At 31.7% G+C, this 23,541-nt stretch overlaps 1 protein-coding gene across 3 annotated transcripts in view; it reads left to right on the top strand.

The window, feature by feature from the left end:
- Positions 1-687: 687 nt before the first annotated feature.
- LOC100577932 overlaps positions 688-23,541 on the top strand; it is a 90,269-nt gene continuing 67,415 nt past the window's right edge. For all 3 annotated transcript variants that reach the window (XM_016911285.2, XM_016911284.2, XM_006558009.3), the window contains exons 1-2: positions 688-1,170; positions 8,425-8,836. In XM_016911285.2, coding sequence (XP_016766774.1) covers positions 8,585-8,836 — 252 coding nt within the window. In that variant the 5' untranslated portion in view covers positions 688-1,170; positions 8,425-8,584. The remainder of the gene's footprint in view (positions 1,171-8,424; positions 8,837-23,541) is intronic.

The raw sequence follows: 23,541 nt of genomic DNA, 5'->3' as shown, positions 1-23,541 counted from the left end.
TAACTTATTTAAAAATTTATTCATAATTTTCAATCATCGATCCAACAGAATTCAATTTTTGTTCCCTTGTTAAAAGTCAAAGGAATAACTCTCCCTCAAAAAAAAAGAAAAAGAAGAAGAAAGGAAAGAATTACTCTATATTTCCCGCTCCACTCTTGCGGGCAATTTCGCCGTCTCATATTTCGCAATGCGTAATATTATCATATGGCGCGTGACGATGTAAAAATTCCGATAGATAAACATCGACTAACAAAGCGGTGGACGTGACCACGCATTAAACGAGGAAACTGAGGCTCCTCATCGCCGTGAGGATCGAAATCACAAACGACCGCTTGTAAATTACTTTTTTTCCTTTCATCCGGCGATAATAAAAGAAACGGTTGAGAATGGAAAAAAACCCGGGTTTGGTGTTAACCGGCGGTGTATACACCTTACTTACCACTGTCGCTTTCTGACCGAACGACCGACTTTCCATCCTCGTCTCTTCTTCTCCCTTCCGATCGGCCAATCTGTTTCGATCTTTAACGCTGTTCTTCCGTCGGAGCCCTGTACACGGACGCCTGCCCGCAGCGTGAAAGCGCAGTGGAACGGGCGCGAATCGTGCATGCGCGGCCGCCCACTGCGCACGCGCCACCCGTCCGTCCGTCTTATATCTATAAGGGTAGGTACCCTCGGCGGGGCCAGTCAGTTCTTGCCCGTTTTCGCTCGGGTGACGATCGATCGGCGATTCAACGCTCCGTGACCTTGTTTCCGCGCATCCCTTTCCGCGACACGATTTCCGGAGAGATTAAACGATCGCCTCTCGGAAGAGAGAAAACCACCGGCTCTGTGCGGTGGTTAAACAGAGACGGACGGTTCGTGATTCCTTCTCTTTTTTTTTTTTTCTTTCTGTGAAGTGCAGTTGTGTTTCGCGCCAATCCAATTCCAATTGTTGAAAAGTGTCACTCGGATTCTGGCTTCTTCTTTCTTCTTTTTTCACGAGGATGAACGATTCAACGATCTCCGTTGGAATTTTATATCGCTTCTTAGACGAACGGTGAACCAGATTCTTCGCGGACATCGCTTATCTCTTGGAGGGTTTCGCTATCTGTCAAAACGTGCCCCTCTCCATCCACAAGGACGATCAGCCTCAGTTATCCCGTCCACGAGTCGTGAACCACGATACGAGAGGTAAATCGAGAAAACGTGAAGGATGACTCTTCATTTTCGATCGATAGTTGTAATTTGTCACTTTGAAAAATCACATTTATTATTTCCAGTGCACTACTTCGTTTCAATATTTTCAATCCAAATTTGTTTCCTCGTGTATTCATTTTATTTCCATTAAACCGATCGATCATTAATCGAATAAAAAAGTAAATATCGATCAAAATTGGATTGCAATGATGATGCGTAATTTTAAACGAAATGCATCGAGTTAATATAGTTGGATTTTAGTCACCTCCGTGACCAACTGTATATAATGTAATGATATATAATAAAATATTCAGGAACGTTTCACGTTCGCCCTCTTTCTCGTTCAACCGGATCTAATATTAAAGTGGTGTTTAATATTATCATCGAAGTAGATAAAACTTGCAATGCTCGTGAACGTCGAGATGAAATGAAACGTAGCACGGAAATGTCGAAGGTGGTGTGTTCAGGTCGCGCGTTTCATGCGGCACAATATAACTTTGGGCTTGGAGGGAACTGAGCTGGGATTACGCAAAATGTTATTCGCTATTCGGTTGTAAATAGACGATTAATCGTAACGTGCTCGTGTTATATACGTTGTCCTCGCGATGATATTATTTAATATCAATCGTTTTTCGATCGTGAGTTATTCGAATAGGAAATTCATTGTTGTGTATATACTTTCCCTCGAACGTTTATCATTTTCGATACGTAATGGATCTGAACTTTAGATTCTCTAATTCGAAACTTTGTCACATCTCGAAATGCTTATTTCTTTCTTTCCTTTATCTTGATATTTTATAAACTCATAGTAATTAATAGTAAAAAAATTGAATTTTTATCTAAGTTTTTGACAAGAGGTAACAATATATATGTATATATGTGAAATTTATTAAATAGTATTAATAATTTAAATTTTTTTTCTTTATCAAGAATGGGATTAACTTGAATGTATAAAAGCAATAATACATGAAAGTATTTTAGAAGTAATTTTTTTTATTTAGAATTTTGCTTTTTCATTGAGTTTCCTTTGATACAATATAAAAAGCTTAAGTTATTTTTCTTTACATTTACTTTATATCCCATTGATTTCCATGTGTAATTTACATTTAAATTTTTAACAATTACAATATTTTTGTATTACGTTTGTCGATACATTATTGTATTAATTAAAATGGGTCAAAAATTTAAATACAAATTCGATTGAATTAATTACTATTATTTAAATAATAATAAATTACATCTCTTTAAATATTCTTATATTCTTCAAGTTTTTCACCTGTGATTTCGAGTTACGTAAATATTAAAATGTTTTAAAGAGATTTAAATATTTATAACTTTTTAAATTTCGAAAAACTTCTCCTCTCTCACCTGTCCTATTTATGAAGAGCGTGAAAAACAATGTCAAATTGCGCATTAATGCTTTCCCAGGATGGATCGAGTAGATTAAAGCAGATTCGAGATTCGATTCAATTGGATGTATAGTTTGCACGACGAGAAGCATGACGAGTGATGAATGAATAAAATCGAGCAGAAGAATCTTTGTGGTTTGAAAATTAATTCAAGTTCGATTAAAGGGAGGACTCGAATCTAACGAGCAAGCTTTTTACCTGTGTTCTATTAAGATCCTGCAATTTATTTCGCCGACCATTGAAAACTCGACGAATTGCTTGAAGTAGAAACGCTTTCACAGCATAGAAAATGTTTCAACGATAGATTAAGAAAAGATATATTTTTCTTTTAGGTTTAAAAAATCGATTTTATTTCCATTTAAATCACACGTAACACGAATATTTTGTAAAATTTGCATTAGAAAATTTTTGAAAATTAATTAAATTATAATTAATATTATTAATTATAAGATATTAAGATTTCGAGATTTGAATAATTTCAAGTTTTATCATTTTCTTTCTTTGTCGAGTAAATATGCACTGCTTTTGTATTTCTGAATATGAGCTTTTTAATTTTATTTCAAAATAAAAAAATGAATCTAAATATTACAATATTTGTATTTTATGAAAAATATATAAAGAATTTTAAATAGAATATATTAATAAATCTTACTTTAAATGCATTTTTCTTCAAATATATTTTTTGAATATATAAGAATATAATTGTAAGTGATGTAGAATGAATGAGACTGTGCATGGTCGTAGGAACATATGATGAGTGAGATATAGATAGAGAAGTGGGCAAGTGTCATGGAGGATGATCGAGAAGTGCGTGCGAGGTTAGAGAAATGATATATTATTTGTAGAATTCGATATTATAATATTAAAGTAAAAAGACTTGTTAGTAAAATTTAAAGTGTTAAGTGCAACAAATAAATATAAATTAAGACAAATATGCAATTTATTTAATATATATTCCCACAATAATAAATCTATCATATTTGATTCGATTCGATTAATTATCGCGATTATTTGAAGTTTCGATTATTCATTCGATTATCGAATATCTTCCGTTTAGTGGTATCAAGTTTGTGTTCTCTTTTGTTTCTGTGATTATTTTTCTTTCTTTTTCCGTTATCAAGAATTATGTGTATCTTTTGTTTAACATAAACATAAACATCAAGTTTTTCTATTCTACAATTAATCAAATTTCTATTTCTACAACTCTTTTCATTAGAATTCTCTCCATTCGTTATTCGCCAATTTTTGAGGTTGGTAATTGTTAATAGTCGTTAGCTGATATATATTAAATTTAATCGTAAAAGAAAGCAATATTATATTATTTATATAAATTTTCAGTTGTTTTTTCTTGAACGTTGATTATTTTGGTGGATTTTGTTTTATTCGAGCTGTTTGTTCTTCGTTTAAACCAGTCGATCAAGATGCTACATAAATTGACAATTATCTTCGGTATGTTGAATCATTTTTTTTGATTTTCAATTTTTTCAGTTTTTATTTAATGGAACAAATATTTATATAAATAATCAAATTTTTCTTTAAAATCTTTTCTCATATTCAATACAATATAATTTTAATAAAATTTCATTTTTTTTATCACTATGAATCAAAATTATACCAACAATTATATTTGCATTTTATTTACGCATGAAAATAAATTTCATGCTTATATTCGTTGATATAGTATTATTATCGAAAGGGAATAAGTCGAAAGATGTGGTAAATTTACACGAAAAAGTAAGTCGAAAATATAAATTTTTAACAAACTTTATTTCCAAATAAATCAATATTAAAGATTCATCGATTATGTGTAACTTGTAATATGATTTTACTTGTACATATTTAACAAATATTATTATGTTCTTTATATTGTTATATTGATTTATTATATTATATTTGAGTTATATAAAAGTGTAGTCGAAAAATAAATTAAAAAAAAGAAGAATAAAATTTCTTTATTGAAGTTTCGTTTTTAAAAATTTATCAAATGATATGATTAATATGAAATAAATAATAAAAAGTGTAAAATGTAGAATATAATATAGTTATAATAATTTTTTATTCAAGTTTTCGTTCTTCATAAAATTAAAATTGAATGTAAAAGATGAAATTCATTTACTCAATGAATATTTTTTGAAAATTTAATTTTCTTGAAATGTAGTTTTGAAAAAATTTACATTATTCATTTTTGTATGTAGAATCTTTTGTTGAAATTTTCAAATCCGTGAAAGTAAAATATTTATAAAAAGAATCTTAAAAAGGTCTCCTTCAAATTGATAAAAAAATTAATTTTCAACAACATTTTCATATATATTTTGGATGTCAATTGCATTGATATATTTATATAAACAGTTGATAAGTAGCAGATGCATATTGATGCATATAGTGTTAGGATTTGTATAAAGGAAATTCAATGATATAATGATTTCAAACAATAAAGATATTTTATTGCTCAAAATCAAGTTCTTTAACGTATTTCAAACTCACTAGAATTCGTGAGAAGAGGAAACTAATTGACAAGTTGACCCTCTACAGTAATTAGTAGCCATATGTGCATTGCTAGCATATGGATCAAATGGGGAATATCAATGTACTCTCAGATTACTGCATATCGTCATATTGACAGAACAACGAAGACTGAGAGTCTGACTCGGAAATAATAATGAGCCATAGCAATGATAATGTTCATGAATACAAATGCAACGAAACTAGGTTCACATTAAAGCCAAGAATACGCATTCATGAATTTTCGATATCGATTTATTTGGAAATGAAGCTTTTACGAAAAAAAAAACATCATTTCATATCATTTTCGATTCACTTTTTTCACATGGAAAATTCAATCTCTTTATGTTTGATAACATTGTGTAAAATCTGGCAATTCAATTATATAATATATATGTGCATATCATGAACAAAAATTCTTTAATCAGATCAGAAATATTTGAAATTTTACAAATTAAAAGTGATTATTATATCATAAACTTGGAATAAATAGGATAATAGTACATAATCGTAGAACATAATTACAGAAATATTTTGAGATAGTTTAGAGAATATAATCATAAATGTATTTATAAATTGAAACTTTTTAATGTGCAGAGTATCTAGATATTATTATTTGCAACAAAAAGAATATTTCAGATAAAAATTAAATAAAGAAGAGTATATTTTCATATTATTAATTCTTTCATGAGAGGATATCTTTCATAAACAAAGATCAACTTTCTTCTTTTGTAAATGGAATTATATATTAATAGATCAAGTTCATAGAAATATTAACTAACCATATATTACTAAAAATTATTAGTTTAACAGATATCTGAATTTGAATTTTATAAAACTTATTGCATGAAAAACAAAGAAGATATGTACAAACGAATATTATTTTGCATATTTCTTGTCTTTCATATTATTTATAAATTTCAAATTGAATAATTTATAGAAAATATCAAGCTGTATATATTGATGTAATAAAAAAATATATAATTCCATTTAAAAGAAACAAAGTTCATCTGATCTTTAGACGTCCACTCACAAAATAATTAATATACTTTCATCTAAAACATTTTACGAATAATAACACTGAGAAAAATCAGGTGAAACATCCTGTATATATTTACGGAAGAGATCCGTGATAAATTCTATTACGCTTTGAAAGAAACAATTTATGACAAAAGTCCCGAAACTTTTCGAAATATATCTCGTCGCCTTTTAAAATCGATATTAATTTTGAGCGTGAGACTCGATGCAGGAGAGAGAGAGAGAGAGAGAGAAAGGGAGAAAGGGGAAGAAAGAAATAGAGAGTTGGAAGATTGAGAAGGTCGGTCTCACGATGTTGCGGTTCGTTGGCGCGGTTTGATCGAAAGGGTATTTCCTCAGCATACAAGAGAAAAGTTCTTCCGGAAAGATAAACTGCTCTTCTCCCTTAGCGTTTCTCGTTGGAAACTTAGTCGGAACTTTCGCGAAAGATTCACAAAAGATTCTTCTTCTTTTTTTTTTCTCTCCTCTCCCCTCTTCCTTTCGATGCTCGAATATAATTCGAGGGGAGAGTGGTAACGGTTTCCTCGCGAGGAAATTTTAACGTACGTGTGCAGGGGCGGCAATTTTAAACGAGTTATCGGGGAAAATTAATTATCGCTCGGGAGTTTCCAGTGTTCTTGAAATTAAAAGTAACGAAACCGGGGCAAAAGTAGAGTTATTCTCGAGCGGAGTGGAATATCAAATGTAATTCGTTCGTGATTTTGAGACGATTATACGTTAACGTTTATCGTCGGATCTGATTAACTACTCACGAAGCGTTTTATACTTCGATCAATTTCAACTTGCATCGATTATCGAAAAAAAAAAAAAAAAAAAGAAACGATATAATGTGTGATTTTTCGAAAATGACAAAATCAAGAATTTAAATTTATTTATATATATATATGTAGAAATGTCAGAATGGTATATCGAGCAAAAAGTTTTTGCATTGTGAAAATAATCGTAATTTTGTAATATTAATAACAATTTGAATTATATTGAATACTTTAAAATTTATTAATTGATAACAACATGGATTTCCATTATTTAAAAAAGTTTAAAAAAATTTGGAAATTTTCATTCAATGATTATTACAAAACAATATATTAATATTTAATGTCTCGTACTTGTTACCACTTCTCCAATTCCAATTTAATTTAGAAAAAGTACTCTCTCTCTTTAAAAGAGAAAGAATTATCCCATATTCACCCCCGTGCTCTTATTATTCCGCAAAAAAATAATTTTCTCGTCATCGAAATTTCTTTTTTTCACCGACTACACTCGAAGCTTTAACGAGTCGCCGCTTTTCTCTCTCTCTCGCGATTAACTCGAACGATCCGCACTCCCAGAAGGGTAAATTAAGATCCCTCGACGACCCTCAAAGAGGCAACGTCGGTGGCGCGAGCGAAACAATTTTATGAAAAGGGCACGATGATGATAAAACGTCGTTCGAAAAGAAACGATTCGCCGTTGCGGAAAATTGGGTCGCTCGTCACGCTCGAGCTCTCGCTGGCGAAACCGAATGCACACGCCACTCCATCGATACGCCGATAATTAAAAATCGGGGCTGCCGAATTCACCGGGGGTGTAATTAGTCGGCGCGAAACGTTACGAAAAGCGTGTCTGTTTTGCGCGGCCCAACCTTTTGTAATCCTCGCCCACACGCTATATAACCGAAAACTGGGTCGAACTTTTGCCCAACCCTCCCTCCTTCCCTCCTTCTCCACCGTTGCATCGTTGTGGATCGATCCTGGGAATTATTAGGTAATTATCGCGTTGAGGATAATTTCGAAATCGATTAGAGGGGGGTTGCGATGATGCGAGGATCGCAAGTGCGAATTTCCACGGGTGGAATTAAAACGCCTCGTCCCGTTTAAATTTAATTTTTTCCGTTTGTTTCTTCCTTCTCATTTTTCATCCGTTTCTAATACGGATGGAATTTTATCCGCTGCATCGAAGTACACGTCAAATATTAATCTTCGAATTTGAATTAATTGTAAATTAATATTTGTGGGATGGAAAAATTGTTTAAAAATTCATTGGTAACGTAATAATGACTTGTATCATTCTGATTCCAAACATAAAATAATTCAATTGAATAACTGTTACTTAAAAAAATTTTTTTAAAATCGATTCTCTAAGAATGAATCCTTTTAAATTGAATAAAAGTCAATTTTCCTTATTTCTTTCCACCTTGATACAGTACTTTCCAGAAGCCAATTTCGAATTAAGAGAATTCGATTCGAAGCTGGCCAACGAAAGTTAAAGAAACGAAATGGATAAATTGGATAGGAAGTGAAAACGAGGGGAAATTTTCCAGAGAATCGACAGTTTCAGCGAGGATGTCCCTGCACGAGGCGCGTTTACAAGCCCTCCTCTCTTAACATCTCGTTCCTGCTGCCATCGACACGATCCTGCGAGGTGTTGGCTCGAGGCAGGGATCGGCTTACGGGGGTGGAGGCGCTATAAAAATAAAGGAAATGGGGGTGCCGGATGTAGAGCAGGCCAAGAGGCGACTCCAGGACATTCTGAGGAAAGCGCAGAAGCTCGAGATCCCCCCGCAAGAAGTGATCTCGACGCGGACCGCCCAGAAGCTTCTTGCGAGGACGAAGAACGTCCTGGCATGGACGATCTGGATCACTGTTTTTATCCTCCTGCTAAGCGGAGTGGTCTACGCCCGTTGGCCAACGAGGCAAGAAGTCGAGACCATTAGAACTGTCCTCAGGCGAACGGTAAGTCCCGTTAAATTATTTCCTTAAATTCTTATTATTCGCAATTCTTCTTCCGATCGATACTTGTTACCCGCGCGAAAAACTCGGTCGGTAATAATCGTCGCGAAACGAGGCAATTAAGAAAAATTCTCGTATCTCGATTCTCTTTTTTGCTTTCGATGCTGAAAGTTAGTTTGTCGTTATTTATTCGAAGGGGTAATTGAAGTGTAATTATCACTTGAAGTTAGTATTATTCGGTATGAATAAGTAATATATTTTGAGGTTATGTTCTTTCCTTCGGTCAAACGTAAAGGAAATTTTATCACAATAAGCGTATTAATCGGTAATAATATTTACCATTCAATGTTGTATATCGAGAAATTTCTTATTTTCATTCGAAATCGAACAACAAATAGCATTAGCAAATACCAAATAATATTCGCTTCGTGAAATATTAAACGAAATCGTTTAATTGCAAACAATTGGCTGTTTACTTTTCGAAATGAAATATTTGTGTCGTTTTCGAAAAGTAAACCATTTCTCAAATAATTTCATTTATAACTACAATAAATATAATAATAATAATTTTATTAAAACACTTGCCGGGTAATTTTCGAAAAGTTATCGAACACGTGTGTATATTGTACGGAGACGTATACGGAGGGATGAAACTGCGAGCGGAAAATGAATGGAATTGGTAAGCAATTGGTCGAATTGAACTCAACTGGAGTTCGATAGGAACGAGAGTACATCGAGTTTCTGTAAAATAAAACGATCGAATATAATCGTTGATATTTTCTGAAATAATAGAAAGAGTCTCTTCAACGGTTGTCTTACGAGTGTACTTGTAATGTCGTTGACTAGATGATCGAAAGGAACGATTGCACAAAAATCGTTCGACTTTTATCCCTGAATTGCTATTACAATGAGTTATAAAATGGTTATAATTGTCCATTTACAAGAGTTGAGGAGTTTTTTTTTTTTTATAATTGTTTTCGATTCTGTTTGGTAAAGCAGTCGTCTCTTATATATCTCGAAATCGATCAGTAGTAAAAATCTTTGTACAGGATGTTTTTATAGAAATATATGGAGATTCTCGAAGGAATTTTAAGCAATTTTTTCCTTTGCAAAAATTTTCCTTTCAGCTTCCTTAACGAGTTATTAACAAAAAAATATTAATGTATATGTAGTGTTGGGTATGTGCGTGGCTCGAACAAACAAGTTCAGACATGATATATCGAATAATGATAAATAACGAGAAAATTGATTAATTGTTATTAATATAAGAATAAATCGAATTTATTAATTGAAAATAAAATTGAAACGAAAATTTTTTCAAAGGAGAAAATTGTTACGAATCTCCAGTTAAACTGGAGATTCTCATATTTTTGGGAAGCGCTGTATATTTCAAGGGAATTCATCCGATCTAAAAATTTTGATTTTAATAGAAGTTTGCTGGAGAATAATAGCAATTACACGTGCAGCAATTTCTTTTATGGCAGAAAACCTCTTTGCGTGAAACCAACCATCAAAATTTTCATGTTATAATTTAATGAATAAAATTTCGTCTGGGAATATTTTTTACAATGAGGATTACAAAGCAAAAGCTGAAAATTTTATAATTTAAAATTCTTTTGTATTGTTATAACGTGACGTTAAAAAAAAAAAAAAGGAGGAAAGAAAGAAAAAAATATTAAAACTGCAAAGTTTGTTTTTCATTTCAATTTCAAAGAAACATTTTATCAAAAAATTACTCCATATATGATTTATACTTTCATATATTACAGTATATAAATATATTCTTGTTTGTTTTGATAATACAATTTGTTTAAAATACAATGATTTCACAAAACTATTCAAACATTAGTTATAAATGAAACTGATGACACTAAAAATATAATAAAAGTTTCTTCTTAATAAATGTTTCTTTCATTTCTAAGTAAAACATTTTTAATATTCCATTATGCCATTCTAAAAAGTATTTCCAATATTCGAAATTCTATATATCTTACTTAAAAAAATTGCTTGAAATCCAAAACAACAAATTCCTCCCTCTCATACTCTCATACAATTCTTTCCAGATTGTCGATATTTCCAAATTTCCAAATTTCCAAATTTCATCCTTTCCCCCCAAATCATTCAAATTTCATCCCCTGTCTGCCGAAAATTTCAGATTCACGACACTAACTCTAACGGAGCAATAACGATGAATCACGAGTCGCATAAAACGAATTAATAGGCGTTATATAGAGAGGGGAGGGGAGGTATTCGTTTAAATTACAAAGTTTCAACGTATCGGTATGGCCACGCTTAATAATAACGGGATAGGGGAGAACAAGAGGCTGATAAATGACACCGCGGTAAATTAGCCTTTCAAAGGTTCGCCGAAATAAAGGTGTAACGTTTTGAAGTGAGGAGAGAGAGAGGGAGAGACAATCTTTCGAAAGAGATTTCGAGTTGATTAGCGAGCAGGATCCTAATTAAGCAAGTTAACGCAATTAGATGAAGCCGGCCACAGTGTCCGTAAGTCGGTTCGTTAGCTACTTTTCAAGTAACCACTCATCCCTCTCTCCCCCAATAATGTCCACTGAAAATTAGTAAATTCTTGGCAAATCGAGTGCGAATTCCTTTAAAAATTTCCCAGAAACGATTTGCATGGATTTGAAACGCGGATTATTTTTATTCGTGCTTGAAAAAGGAAAATTACTGATGTAAAGGGATGAAAAAAAGGGATGATTTTGAGTAATAGTTAAGTTGAATCGAATTATAAAATCCTTTTATATATTTGAAATTGTTATAGATATCATAAATTTGGAAAAAGTAATTAAAGGAGTTGATATTTTAGAATGCAAAAAAAAGAATTATTATTCCCAATATTTCTTTAAATGGAATTTTTATAAGTGTAAGATGATCAAATGAACATTTCCAATGATTTATATTTTTGATTGAACGAATATATGTTATTGGAGTATTCAGTAAATCATTTAGATCGTGAATTATTTATAATATTATAATATATTCTAAAGATAGCTAAGGGAAAAGGAACATGTTTAATTGACCCTCTCGGTTAGGTTTTATGCACTGTAAAAAAAAATTCTCGTTTTGCATTTTTGATTTGTTGTTTTCGCATGAAGAATTATTCTCTTTGCTTACCATTTACCAATATGTACCCACGTCATATAATCATAAGCACATTTTAGATACGTATGCAGATATTTTAAGCGGGATCGATGATTAATTGGAAGCAACGTTGGTTCGTTCAAATAGATAAACTAGCTTATATTTTAATGCTACATTTATGTAATCGGTTTTCGATATGTATATATATATACATCAATGATTTATTTTCCACTCTGCCCGCGTGTCAATTGCCTTCGAAATATTCCAATCTTCTCGGTTGACTCTGCCACCTCGTGAGGCAAACCTTAAAGTTTCCTTCATCTTGATTTCGATTACGATAAAATGAGTTTAAATTTTCAGTTAAAATTCTAAAATGGGACGATAAGATTTATAAATTTATTTATATTATTAATAAGTAAATTTATAATTGAAATTGATTGGGAGGATTGGTAAATTTAATTATTTAATATTTTAATTTTGAATTATAATTAAAAGAATAAATTACCTTAGGGATAATTGCGTAATAGATAGATCATATAGATAAAGATGTTGAATTAAGATGAAAATTAGGCGCAGTAAATTTAAATTTTTAAGTCTGTTAAAGGGTAAAAATTGTTTAACTAAAAAAATAATAATTATTTAATTTGTTTTCGAATTTCTTTCGTCATTGTAATATTATAATCCTTTCGAAGGAATTTTAATCAAACGTTTCACTAAAAATTCTTTTAATTTTAATTAAATTGTTATTAATTTTTGCGAAATGTGAATATACATGGAAATGTTAAGATCGATTCGATACGAAGTGAATACAATTAACAATTTCGTTTGTTATGAAAGTGAATATAGTGAAAAAAGTAAAATAAAATAAAATAAAATGAATAGGAAGCCGGTTGGAATCCAGGAAAAAATATTCATTCAGAAAAAAAAAATAAACATTATATATTCTTTTTAAATATTTTTTACCAAATATTTCACAACCAACGTTTTCGCGCTCACATCTAATTGTTTCCATATAACAATGAAGTTATTAACCGTACGTCCAATTTATTTTTTTTATTTTTTTCTCCTTCATAATAAATAAAAGTTTGAATTACTTTTCCTTTTTTTTTTATATATATATATATATATATATATTTCATATACTTTATATCCGATTAATTTTGCACATTCCCGTGTAATTTTACATTTTACAATCTCAAGTTGCAAAATATATTTTTTCCCCAACTGTGTATCGTTATTTCAATCAAGCTTTTTTTGTTTATTTAAGACTAAAACTTTCTCCCCTCAATAATTTAACCTTTGATTAAAAAATTGGCTACTGCTATTTCTCCTGTTTTTTAGTCGAATCGAAAAAAAAAGATTTGAACGAAATAAATAATTAGTTTAAATAATTGTTTCTTTACTATATGAAAATGAGTAATAAAATGTCTGTATAAAATGTAGAAAGTGTATCTAGAAGAGTTAAAACAAATATAAATTATTATGTGTTCATCTTAATAATCGATAATAAAAAAATACATGAATTAATATAAATTATTATCGAGCATCATATTAAAAAATTTTCGTAAATTTTTTCAAAAAAGAATTTTCCACTATCGTCAATCATGATCATTTATTTGACTATTTGATTTATTGCATCATTACAGATCACGTGGATGCACTCTCATTAAAGGCGTCGTGTTTTACTCGATTCGAGTAGACGAATCATGTAGATAATTAACCGAGTCAATTATCAAACAGAAAATTAAAAAAAAAAAAGAAAAAAAAAGGGTGGAAAACAAAAGGTTTCGGATTGATTCGATCCGTAATCACCCGCGTGAAATTTCGAAACGTTTTCTCGTCACCGAGAACGCCCCAGGCGTTTAATAATCCATAGCGATGTTGAATAAATTGGATCCGTAACTGCGTTACAGAACGAAACAAATCGACAAAGCAAATTGTTTTTTATGGCCCCGCGCGCGCTCTAATCTCTCTCCGCCTGTACCGTTGCTATACCCAGCTCGCTCTGTGCTATACCTTTTAATCCATCGAAATCACTTTCCATCGCTGATCCATCGAAAAAAAAGAAAAAAAGAATCTAACTAACTTTGTCGTCGATTAACGTTTCTTCGCGTTAAAAAAAATTTCTTCGAGAAAAGATTTCTACAATTCGAAGCTCTAATTCGTCTAATTTCGATTTTGATATTCATATGTCAAAAATAAAAAATCCTGAAAAAAATTTCTTTCTGTCACGAAAAAGATTGGGGCTCCACTTTTGAGATAACATGAAATAACTCGATCAAGAGCTTGTTACTTAAGAATTACAATGGTTTGTGTTGCAGGGAATTTATGGTTTTTGAGGTATTATTAATAAAATTGTTGGTTACTATTACATTTTTGTATACATATATATATATTTTATATGTGTGTGTTACGTTTGTACATTTATCTAATTGTGTTATACTGTTAATACATAATTAATTATTGCAATAATTCTTTTTACAATATGGAAAATAAAATAAAATTTCTTTTAATTAATCACGAGTTAATAAAGATTTGCATAATAGGATCAACGTTTCATAAATCTTGATGCAAAAAGAATAAATAATTTTGAACACACATATTTGTATTGTTAAAAATACACAACTGATTAAAATCCATTAATATCCATTTTTGAGTTAATTATAAAGATCCTCATTAACTCTGAATTTCTAAAAAAAATTCTAGGCTAGTAAGAATGAAAGAGCGCAAGAAAGGACAATTAAACGTGCACGCTGTCGAAAACGTGTTCCTTTTATTGTTAATCTTTCTATTGGCAAGCCTAGGGAAATTTTATTCTGGGGGGAAATTTCTGGGAATAACGATAACGCGATACGCAGGTATAAAATATGCAGGCATAAATATGCGTGGTGACATAATATTCCACTGATATTGCAGCTTATAGTGTAGTATATGAATATAAATCTCGAACACGACACTATTAGCCACCGATCCTTTTATAATACTTGACGTCCCCGTGTAGCAAGCAATTTTGAAAATATCGATATCGATGTAAATATTGGAATTTTCTTCTTCTTTGATAGAATAAGAAAGGAGAGAAAGAGAGATAAGAAAAAGCGCGAGACGGGAAAATTGGGAGAACGGGAAAAGTTTAAGGATAATAGGATTATCGGAGAGGATGAATGGGGGTGAAAAGAGATAAAAAGAATGGACAGAAGTAGAAGGAACGTGATAAAGGGGATATGAAAGGGGAGGAAGGAAAAATAAATAATTGTAAAAAAATTGCTAAAAAGGATTTAGCCGGGGAGGGAAAATAAAAGAGACGAGCAATTAAAGTAGAAAATAAAGAGGGCGTTGTGGAAGAAGTGAAAAGGACAGATTAATTTTTTAAAAAAAATCAGGAAAGACCACGTGTATTTCTTGTTCTTGTGAGGAATTAAGTTAATACACATGTGGAATATTTTTATTAAAACAGAAAAGATATTGAAATTTACTCGTTAAATTATTAAACAATTTAAATTTCCGTTAAATGAAGTGAAATGATAGAGATGGTATTAAATCGATCCATTTTATTCTATTTTTTATTTCGCTTCATCTAATAGAAACTTAAATCACTCCTGAATTAATAAAATTTTAAAATATTCCACGAATAAATTGACATTCTGTATAATTACTACTTTTATACAAAGTGTTCTCTACTTTTCCAACTAAAATGCGGGATCATAATCTATAAATGAAAATAAGAAGAAGAAGAAAAAAGAAAGTTTGAAACATTTATACGCTCCATGTAACATTTTCCATATTCGAACAAAATTATAAATAACCTGATACGATATTTCATTTATACTTTCCAAATTTAAAAGTTAAAAGATTGGAAGATGAAACCATATGAACCCAAAAGAAATTATTTTTCAAATTCTCGTGAAAAAAAATTCTCGAAAGGAATCACGAGTTTGAAAGTCTCGCAGTAGCGAATGTCGGAAATCGAGTTGGCGCGTCTCGATAACGACTCTATCGATACCGCCATCTGTCGATGATATCGACGCACTGTCGAGGATTATTCGACGTTACATTATTAGACAGCTTATTCCGCCACGGAATTACAAATCCTCTTCCACGCCACGGGATAACAAACTTGACGAAATAATCCGCGCGTATAAGGTGTCATGGAAAAAATGAGCCTCCGCTCTGCGATGTTTTGGATCGATGCCAACCGCGCTTATTAGTATCTCGGCTCGTCCCGTTTTAATTTCGAAGCTGATACAACCGGTGAAATTTGAAGTTCACTAATATTGCGATAAGCGTTTTTCTCGACGTGTAAACGCGACGTATATATAAAAAAATAAAAAATATACGTTTCAAATATTATTTATAATATCTTAGATTCTTTTAAGTTTTAAATCACAGAGACAGAATATATTTAATAAATAATTGGAACTTTCTATATTAAAGATACTTTTATTCACGGTGTGCAAAATTTAAGTGAAACAAAAATGAAATCAATATCTTTGTTAAATTTTGAGAAATACGTATACATTTAAATTTTTATTTTTCGTTTATTTCTAATTCTAATTTTGGAATATGGAACTATTTCAATTTTTATTATTTCAAATTTTCTCGAGCCAATGTACTACACAGAGGATCTTAGGAAGAAACGGAGATAATTCTACGGTTTATTAACCACCGATTATAGTCGATGTAATCGCCATCTCTATAAAAAAGCCGCAGTTACGACGAAGTTGGTGTCAAATTAATAGGTGGCAGTATCTATTTAAGAACCGTTCGTGGCAAATAAATTTTAACGACGTTGGCCATTAACATTTTATAATAACGAACGATACTTTATTAATTTTTCTAAAATTTTATTATACACTGTTATTTACAGCGATGATTTAATAAAATAGAAAAAATAATCGTGTTATTAATTTCTCGAGACACACTTTGAATTGAAAATGAAATATCGTGATCTATACTTGTAGCGCACAACTTTATTTAATTTTTTCTCTCCGGTATATATAAAAAATAATAAAAAAAAGTTAACAATTTTTAATTATTTTACTCTATCTCTGTCCTGTCTGTTACTTTTATCTTTTACACGACGTGTAATTGAATATTTATACATATTCGTATATTTATCAGAGAAATCGACATGTTAAAAGCCACATTTCTCAAAGATGACATCTCGAGAGGGAATTTATGCTCTCGGATAGCAATAACGTTACACGTGCACGATGTTGCACTTTTCTCCAAGAATAATTTTCCTGTCTTGAAATTCCTCGCGCGTTATCGTGTATGTACGTGTATATGTACGTATATATACGTATATATGTATGCGTATATAGATGCATTTTTCCGTTAAACCCTACATATCTGCCTCGTGCCTCCGCGTTCCACGAATTCCATCGTGGTTTCTATTTTTTCCAATCATCGATTCTTTCTTACGTTTCTTGTCATTTCGCTTTCAATTTCTTTTCGCGTCTCTCTCTCTTGAATATTTTTCCTCCATTCCTTCTCCCCTTATTTTATCCAAAATTCAATCATTTCCAATGCGAAATCTCAATGAAAGTGTCACGAAATTATCTCTTTCGTTACGTTTCATTATTTGTCGCTTAAACATTTTTCTTTATAATAAAAGTTGTCATCTTTTATTCATTTCATAGAATAAATCTAAAGTGACTTGAAATTTTCATTATTGAATTCAATATATTAAAAATGTATAAGAAATTTAACAATGAAACAATAAGGATGTTATTATTGTTTATGAAATTTGGATAAATTAATTCGGAGAAAATCGTCATTCTAGAAACACGAAGCTTTTTGATTAATTATAAATCTACTTTTGGTTAATTACTCTTAGGAGATGGACGGTGAAAAAGGGACGCGAAACAACGGGGAGGAGAAATTTTATTCGGTCTGAAACGTGGCAACGCTTACACGCGTTAAAGATTTCCGATTAAATGCTTAATTAATCCGCTTGTTTCCGGGCGTGCACAGAGGGCCGACCTCATTATCTACAAATCTATCTCGAATGGTAAATTAATTGTTGCTCGCTCTCGAGCAGTTTGGTCGAGGGGCAGACTCGTGTTTCCAACTTCCAATCAGCCACTATTCTGCGTGCCGTTTTGTTTCTACTTGTCGCTACTACTTGACGCCTGCCTCCCAAAACTCAAGGCAACCCAAGACGTAAAATAGAATCGTCCAAGTTTTTGAAAGTGTATATAATTTCACGGGGGATCGTCTCCTTTTTCGAAATCACGAAACGCGATTCAGAACGAGTAATGGGAAAGTTTGTGTGGCATGGCAATAATCCAACGTAACCTAACTTTTTCGAAATGTTTCGAATAGAGAGGAGGAGATTTTGTTTATTTGTATTTTGAATAAAATCTAATTTCAAGAAAATTTAAAGAGTTTTAAGGATTTGTGCAAGGTTAGGTTAGATAATAATTTTTAATTAGAAAGATGTGCGAGTGATTCTAAAATCTAACATAACCTAACTTTTTCGAAATGTTTCGAAAAGAGAGAAGGAGATTTTGTTGTTAAAAAATGTATTTGTATTTTGAATAAAATCTAATTTCAAGAAAATTTAAGGAATTTTAAGGATTTCTAATTTTTAATTAGAAAGATGTGCAAAATTCCGAGTGATTCTAAAATCTAACATAACCTAACTTTTTCGAAATGTTTCGAATAGAGAGGAGGAGATTTTGTTTATTTATATTTTAAATAAAATCTAATTTCAAGGAAATTTAAAGAGTTTTAAGGATTTCTGCAAGGTTAGGTTAGATAATAATTTTTAATTAGAAAGATGTGCGAGTGATTCTAAAATCTAACATAACCTAACTTTTTCGAAATGATTCGAAAAGAGAGGAGATTTTGTTTGATTTAAAAAATATATTTGTATTTTGAATAAAATCTAATTTCAAGGAAATTTAAGGAATTTTAAAGATTTTTAATTTTTAATTAGAAAGATGTGCGAAATTCCGAGCGATTTTGAAGAATAAAAAGAAAATAGGACATTTTGATTAAAAATTATATTTTCTAATTACTGAAAAACAAAATATATCAACAATGATTAAACTAATAATCTTACAAAATGCGTGTCTTATTAATTAATTAACAATAAATAAGAAATCAGAAATTCGTCATTTTATTCTATATAACTATTGTTTTTTTTTTTGAATCGCTCGAGATAAATCATGCTCGTGGAATAAAGAAGAATTGTGATAAATTTTTATCACTTCACATTTTTTTTCTCTCTCTCTCTCTCCTTCGCATTTAATATCTACACCGATTTTCCCCGCATATCTGGACCAGTATCCATTCCCCAAATGGAAGTATATTGTTCATTCTCGCGGCAATTCCATTATGTAGTCGAAAGAGTAACTTGATTTTTGTAAAGCTGGCACCAAACTGGGACACCGGTCTTTCGATTCGACTTTGTGTTAACGTTGAAATTAATAGAATTCGTTAAAAGCCGTTGAAAGCTTTTCGATATAGGACAACAATGTCAGAAAACGTTAGTATTATCATCTTTGCGTAATTTTTTTCACGGAAGAAGGGGAAATAAAAAGAGAGAGAGAGAAAAAAGAAGAAGGAAATAAAAGCTTGGATCGATTTCTCGATCATCGTTAATTATAATTTGTATCATGTATAGTCAAAATATTTATATTTTTAACTAACTTCACAATTAAGAAACGAATTGATCTATTATCTATGTAAATTTATGATATAATATCACATTTAAAGATACATATCCATTCGAATTGATTAATTATATCTCGAAAGTACAAAAAAATAATTATCCTGAGAACTCGATTTACGAATTAACATAAAATCGATAAATTTTCCAGAAATGGCACGCTTAGAACAATTATCATCAACGAAAAAAAATGGCCGCGTACACATTCTGGTACAATTTTTCCTTCTTTCCTCCTCGTCATAATTTTCACGATTCGGAAGAAAAAAATTCAAAAACTGATCTGTCGCGCGAGTGGAAACGGGAGGATCGAGTAACTGAACGCTAGTCGCCTGCCTGCCCCTCGAAATGCTCAATTTCCATGGAAATGGCAGCGAAACACCAGCATTTTTCCCCTTCTCTCCCTCCTTTTATTTTTCGGTAGTTCACCAGTGCCATCCCCCTCCCTCCTGCCCACGCGCGATCGAATGTCCACCCGGTTTATCCCGCTTTCGCCCCTCCTCCCTCCTCCCCGCCGCCATCATTTCTTCCGTTCGCCCGACGAGTTTTCATTTGCTCGATTACCGGCGCGTGTTGTTTTGTCCCCGAAAAAAACCAGTGTTCGGTGACCATTTTCAGCTGGAAACAGAACAGTGTGTCAATGTGTTTTTTATCGAAAAGGAAGGAGGACAATCGTCCACGCGCACGCGCAGTAAATCGGTTGTTTCGTGTTACCTGTGTTTCGATCGATCGAGAGAGAAATTTAGCGTCAATTTATGTAATCAAGAAGGGAAATGGAATAAGATAGATTTTTTTCTTTCACTTCTGAGTTTGATACGAACGAAATTGTATAATTCTGTACAATTGTTCAAATTTAACGAGATTTGAAAATTATTATTTGTACTCGATTGTTGTTGTTATAATTTTGAATTTCCAAATTAAGAGTTTTCATTCTTGAAAATTGATTAAGATTTCTTTTTTCGTTTTCAATTACAATTTCCTAATCGTAAAAATGATATTTTTTTTACATTGAAAGAGCGATGATAGATAAAAAAGAAATGCTTCGTGTAAAATTTAGTTACTCGTGATCCTTGGTTGGATTTCATTTTTTTCTTTTTACGGAATTCTTTGAACGCTCTCCCTTTTTTTCTTTTTTTTTTTTTTTAACAGCAACAACAATATTCAGGGAATCATGTACAGAATCACGGTTCTATTGTGCAAGGTTACGGACGTGATTGCGTAACACTCGCTCGTAAATTTCCGCGTGGAACTGCTTCCCACCGGAGGAAATCTCCGCCCCTAGAAAACCTTCCTTCCCTCCTCCCTCCAACCTGAGGGAGAAATTTCGCTTTATTATCGACCTCGAACGTTTTCTCTCTATTAGAACGTTTTCCATCCTCTAATGACGAGAATTTCACCCTTCGAGGCGGGGGTGTATCTTATATGTCGATAAATCGATTTCGAAAAAAAGATACTCGAAAAGTTGAACATTTCTTCGATGAGTTTTAATGAGAATCATCGATGCTCATCGAAAGTCAATCTACAAGAGCCAACGAGTGAAATAATTCCAGTTTCTTTATTTCCAATAAAACTTTGTGAAAGAAATTAAATTTTTTTTGGACGACTGAATATTGACAATAATTACATATGGAGAGTTTAGAAACTTTGAAGAACAAACAGATTTTTGAATCATCGTAAAATTTTTAGAGAATGTGATTTAAATGGATTATCTGTACATAAAATATAAAGTGATGAAAATAAGAATTTTTAACAATTCTACAACTTTCTTTTTTATTTTCAGAAATGATAATATTCTGAATACTTTTTTGCTCTCAATTTGCTTCATTTTGTTCTCAATTAAAGAGATATTATTTAAGACTATTAAAATTGATAATAATTTCTCCTCTTCAAAACATAAAATATTTCGTAAAAATTTAAAACTAAATCTTCTTTGAATAATATTTTTTCTTCTTCTTCTTTGAAAAATATTAATTTTCTTTAGTAAATTATTTCAATAATACCATGATAATATTGATTCTCCTCTTCGTAGAAATTTAAAACTAAATCTTTTTTAAAAAATGTTAAATCGAGATATATTAATTTTCTTTAGGTGAATTATTTCAATAACACCGTATTGATAATTTAGAAGCGTACGTAATAAATCGTATAATCCATTCGGAATAATAAAATAGGAAGGAATAAAATATCGTTTCAAAAATCGTTCGAATATCCTCCCCCAAGAAATGGGAGGAGAAACGCGTGGAATTATTTCTCCCCGTGCACAGGTTTCCGCAACTGGCCACGAGCGAAACATTTTTCAACCCGCTTCGTTAATTCTCGAATTTCACAAAGCTGTTTTCAACTTTGTTCAACGCGTGAATATAGAACGTAGATATTCCTTCTTTTTAAAAATTTCTCTCTCTTCTTTTTTTTCGTCCACCCTCTTCGAACGAACAATGCCAAACCAAAAAACAAAAAACAAAAAAAATAAAAAATCAGAAAAAGAAAGAAAATTCTCTCGTGGCCGCGTTTTTTCACCATTTTTCACTCCGCCCTAAGATTTTATTCTTTCGTTCCCTCTCGTAATTGTTACATTTTTACCTTGTAATAAATCGAAACTGTCGCGAGTTCCAGGGGAACAAGTCACCAAGGGACTTTTCACGCAACGAACACGGGAAATGTAAACGTTATATAATACACGGGAAATATCCTTTTTCTCTCGCTTCGAGTCTTCGATGTTTGGTTAATGCTAATGTAAATTATGACATATTTATTTAAGTAAGTTATTAGAAAATTTTTATTATGTTTGTAACGTAGAAGATATATAAATCAAGCTACTAATTGTAGTTAATTAGTGATTTTTTTTTTTACGTATTCTTGTAGCAATAATTACAAATTTTTCATTTGAATCATGGATAATTTTCAATTCACTATTGTTCTCCTTTTTAATTTATACTATCGTAAAATAAAATAATATATAAACGGAATTCTTGTTCAAGGAATTTAAAAAAATTATTCGATAAATGAATGATATTGAGAGAAGAATGAACTTGATTGTTCACGTATCGTTACAATCTGAAAAGAAAAATTTTATTTCCCAAAGTTAGTTTGGGAAATTCGATTCGATTTAAAAACTCATAACAAACGATTCGAAAGGAATTGCAAGTAAATTTTCGAAACGAAGCTATCGCTAATTCCAATAGCAAGAACAATTTCACAAGGATTTTACCCTCCTCGACGCGCAAAAATGCAAACTTTATACAATATCCAGCGAATATTCCTCCCTCCCTCTCTTTCTCTCTCTCTCTGTCGCTTCGATTCGCCCGGCCAACGATCTAGGAAATCGAAACGAGGCGAGAGGAATCCTCCACGAATTCACTGCCGTTCGAGGACAACAGTGAAAATGGCAACAATGCGGGAATGGATTTTAATAGAAGTTGCTCGAGATATGTCGTGGAAAATATCGGAGCGAGAAAATTCCAGGCTAACCGATAACAAGTGCATTCTGTTGTTTCTGTTGAGAGGCGACCAATTACGAGAGGAAGGGGAGGGAGGGAAAAAAAAAGAAAGAAAGAAAGAAAAAGGAAATAGAAGGAGGAAGAATCGTTTGGCGGTTAAAATATGGACGAAAGAGGCGAAGTTAAATCGTAGAAGAGGGGACAAAAGGAGGAAAGAGAGAGAGAGAGAAAGGGACGAAAGAAACATGGTCGACCGGTTTAGTTGATTCCCTGATCACGAATTCAATTCTCGGTCGAGTTTTTGCCCGTTTTCGCATTACGTTTCAATTAAACGCTTGCTCCCTCCCTCCCTCGTTGGAGCGTCTCGTCGTGCGAATAGCGAAATTAGATTTTCGCTTGATGCATTTGTTGTTCGTTGTTGATTATCAACAGTTGTGGTCTGGGATCGTGCGAAGTAGACGATGCCTCTTTGTGGCGATAATTTTTGTTATCGATTT

This window comes from Apis mellifera, linkage group LG3 (assembly GCF_003254395.2).
Source record: "Apis mellifera strain DH4 linkage group LG3, Amel_HAv3.1, whole genome shotgun sequence".
Taxonomy (NCBI): domain Eukaryota; kingdom Metazoa; phylum Arthropoda; class Insecta; order Hymenoptera; family Apidae; genus Apis; species Apis mellifera.
This window is presented reverse-complemented; position numbering and strand designations above follow the sequence as displayed.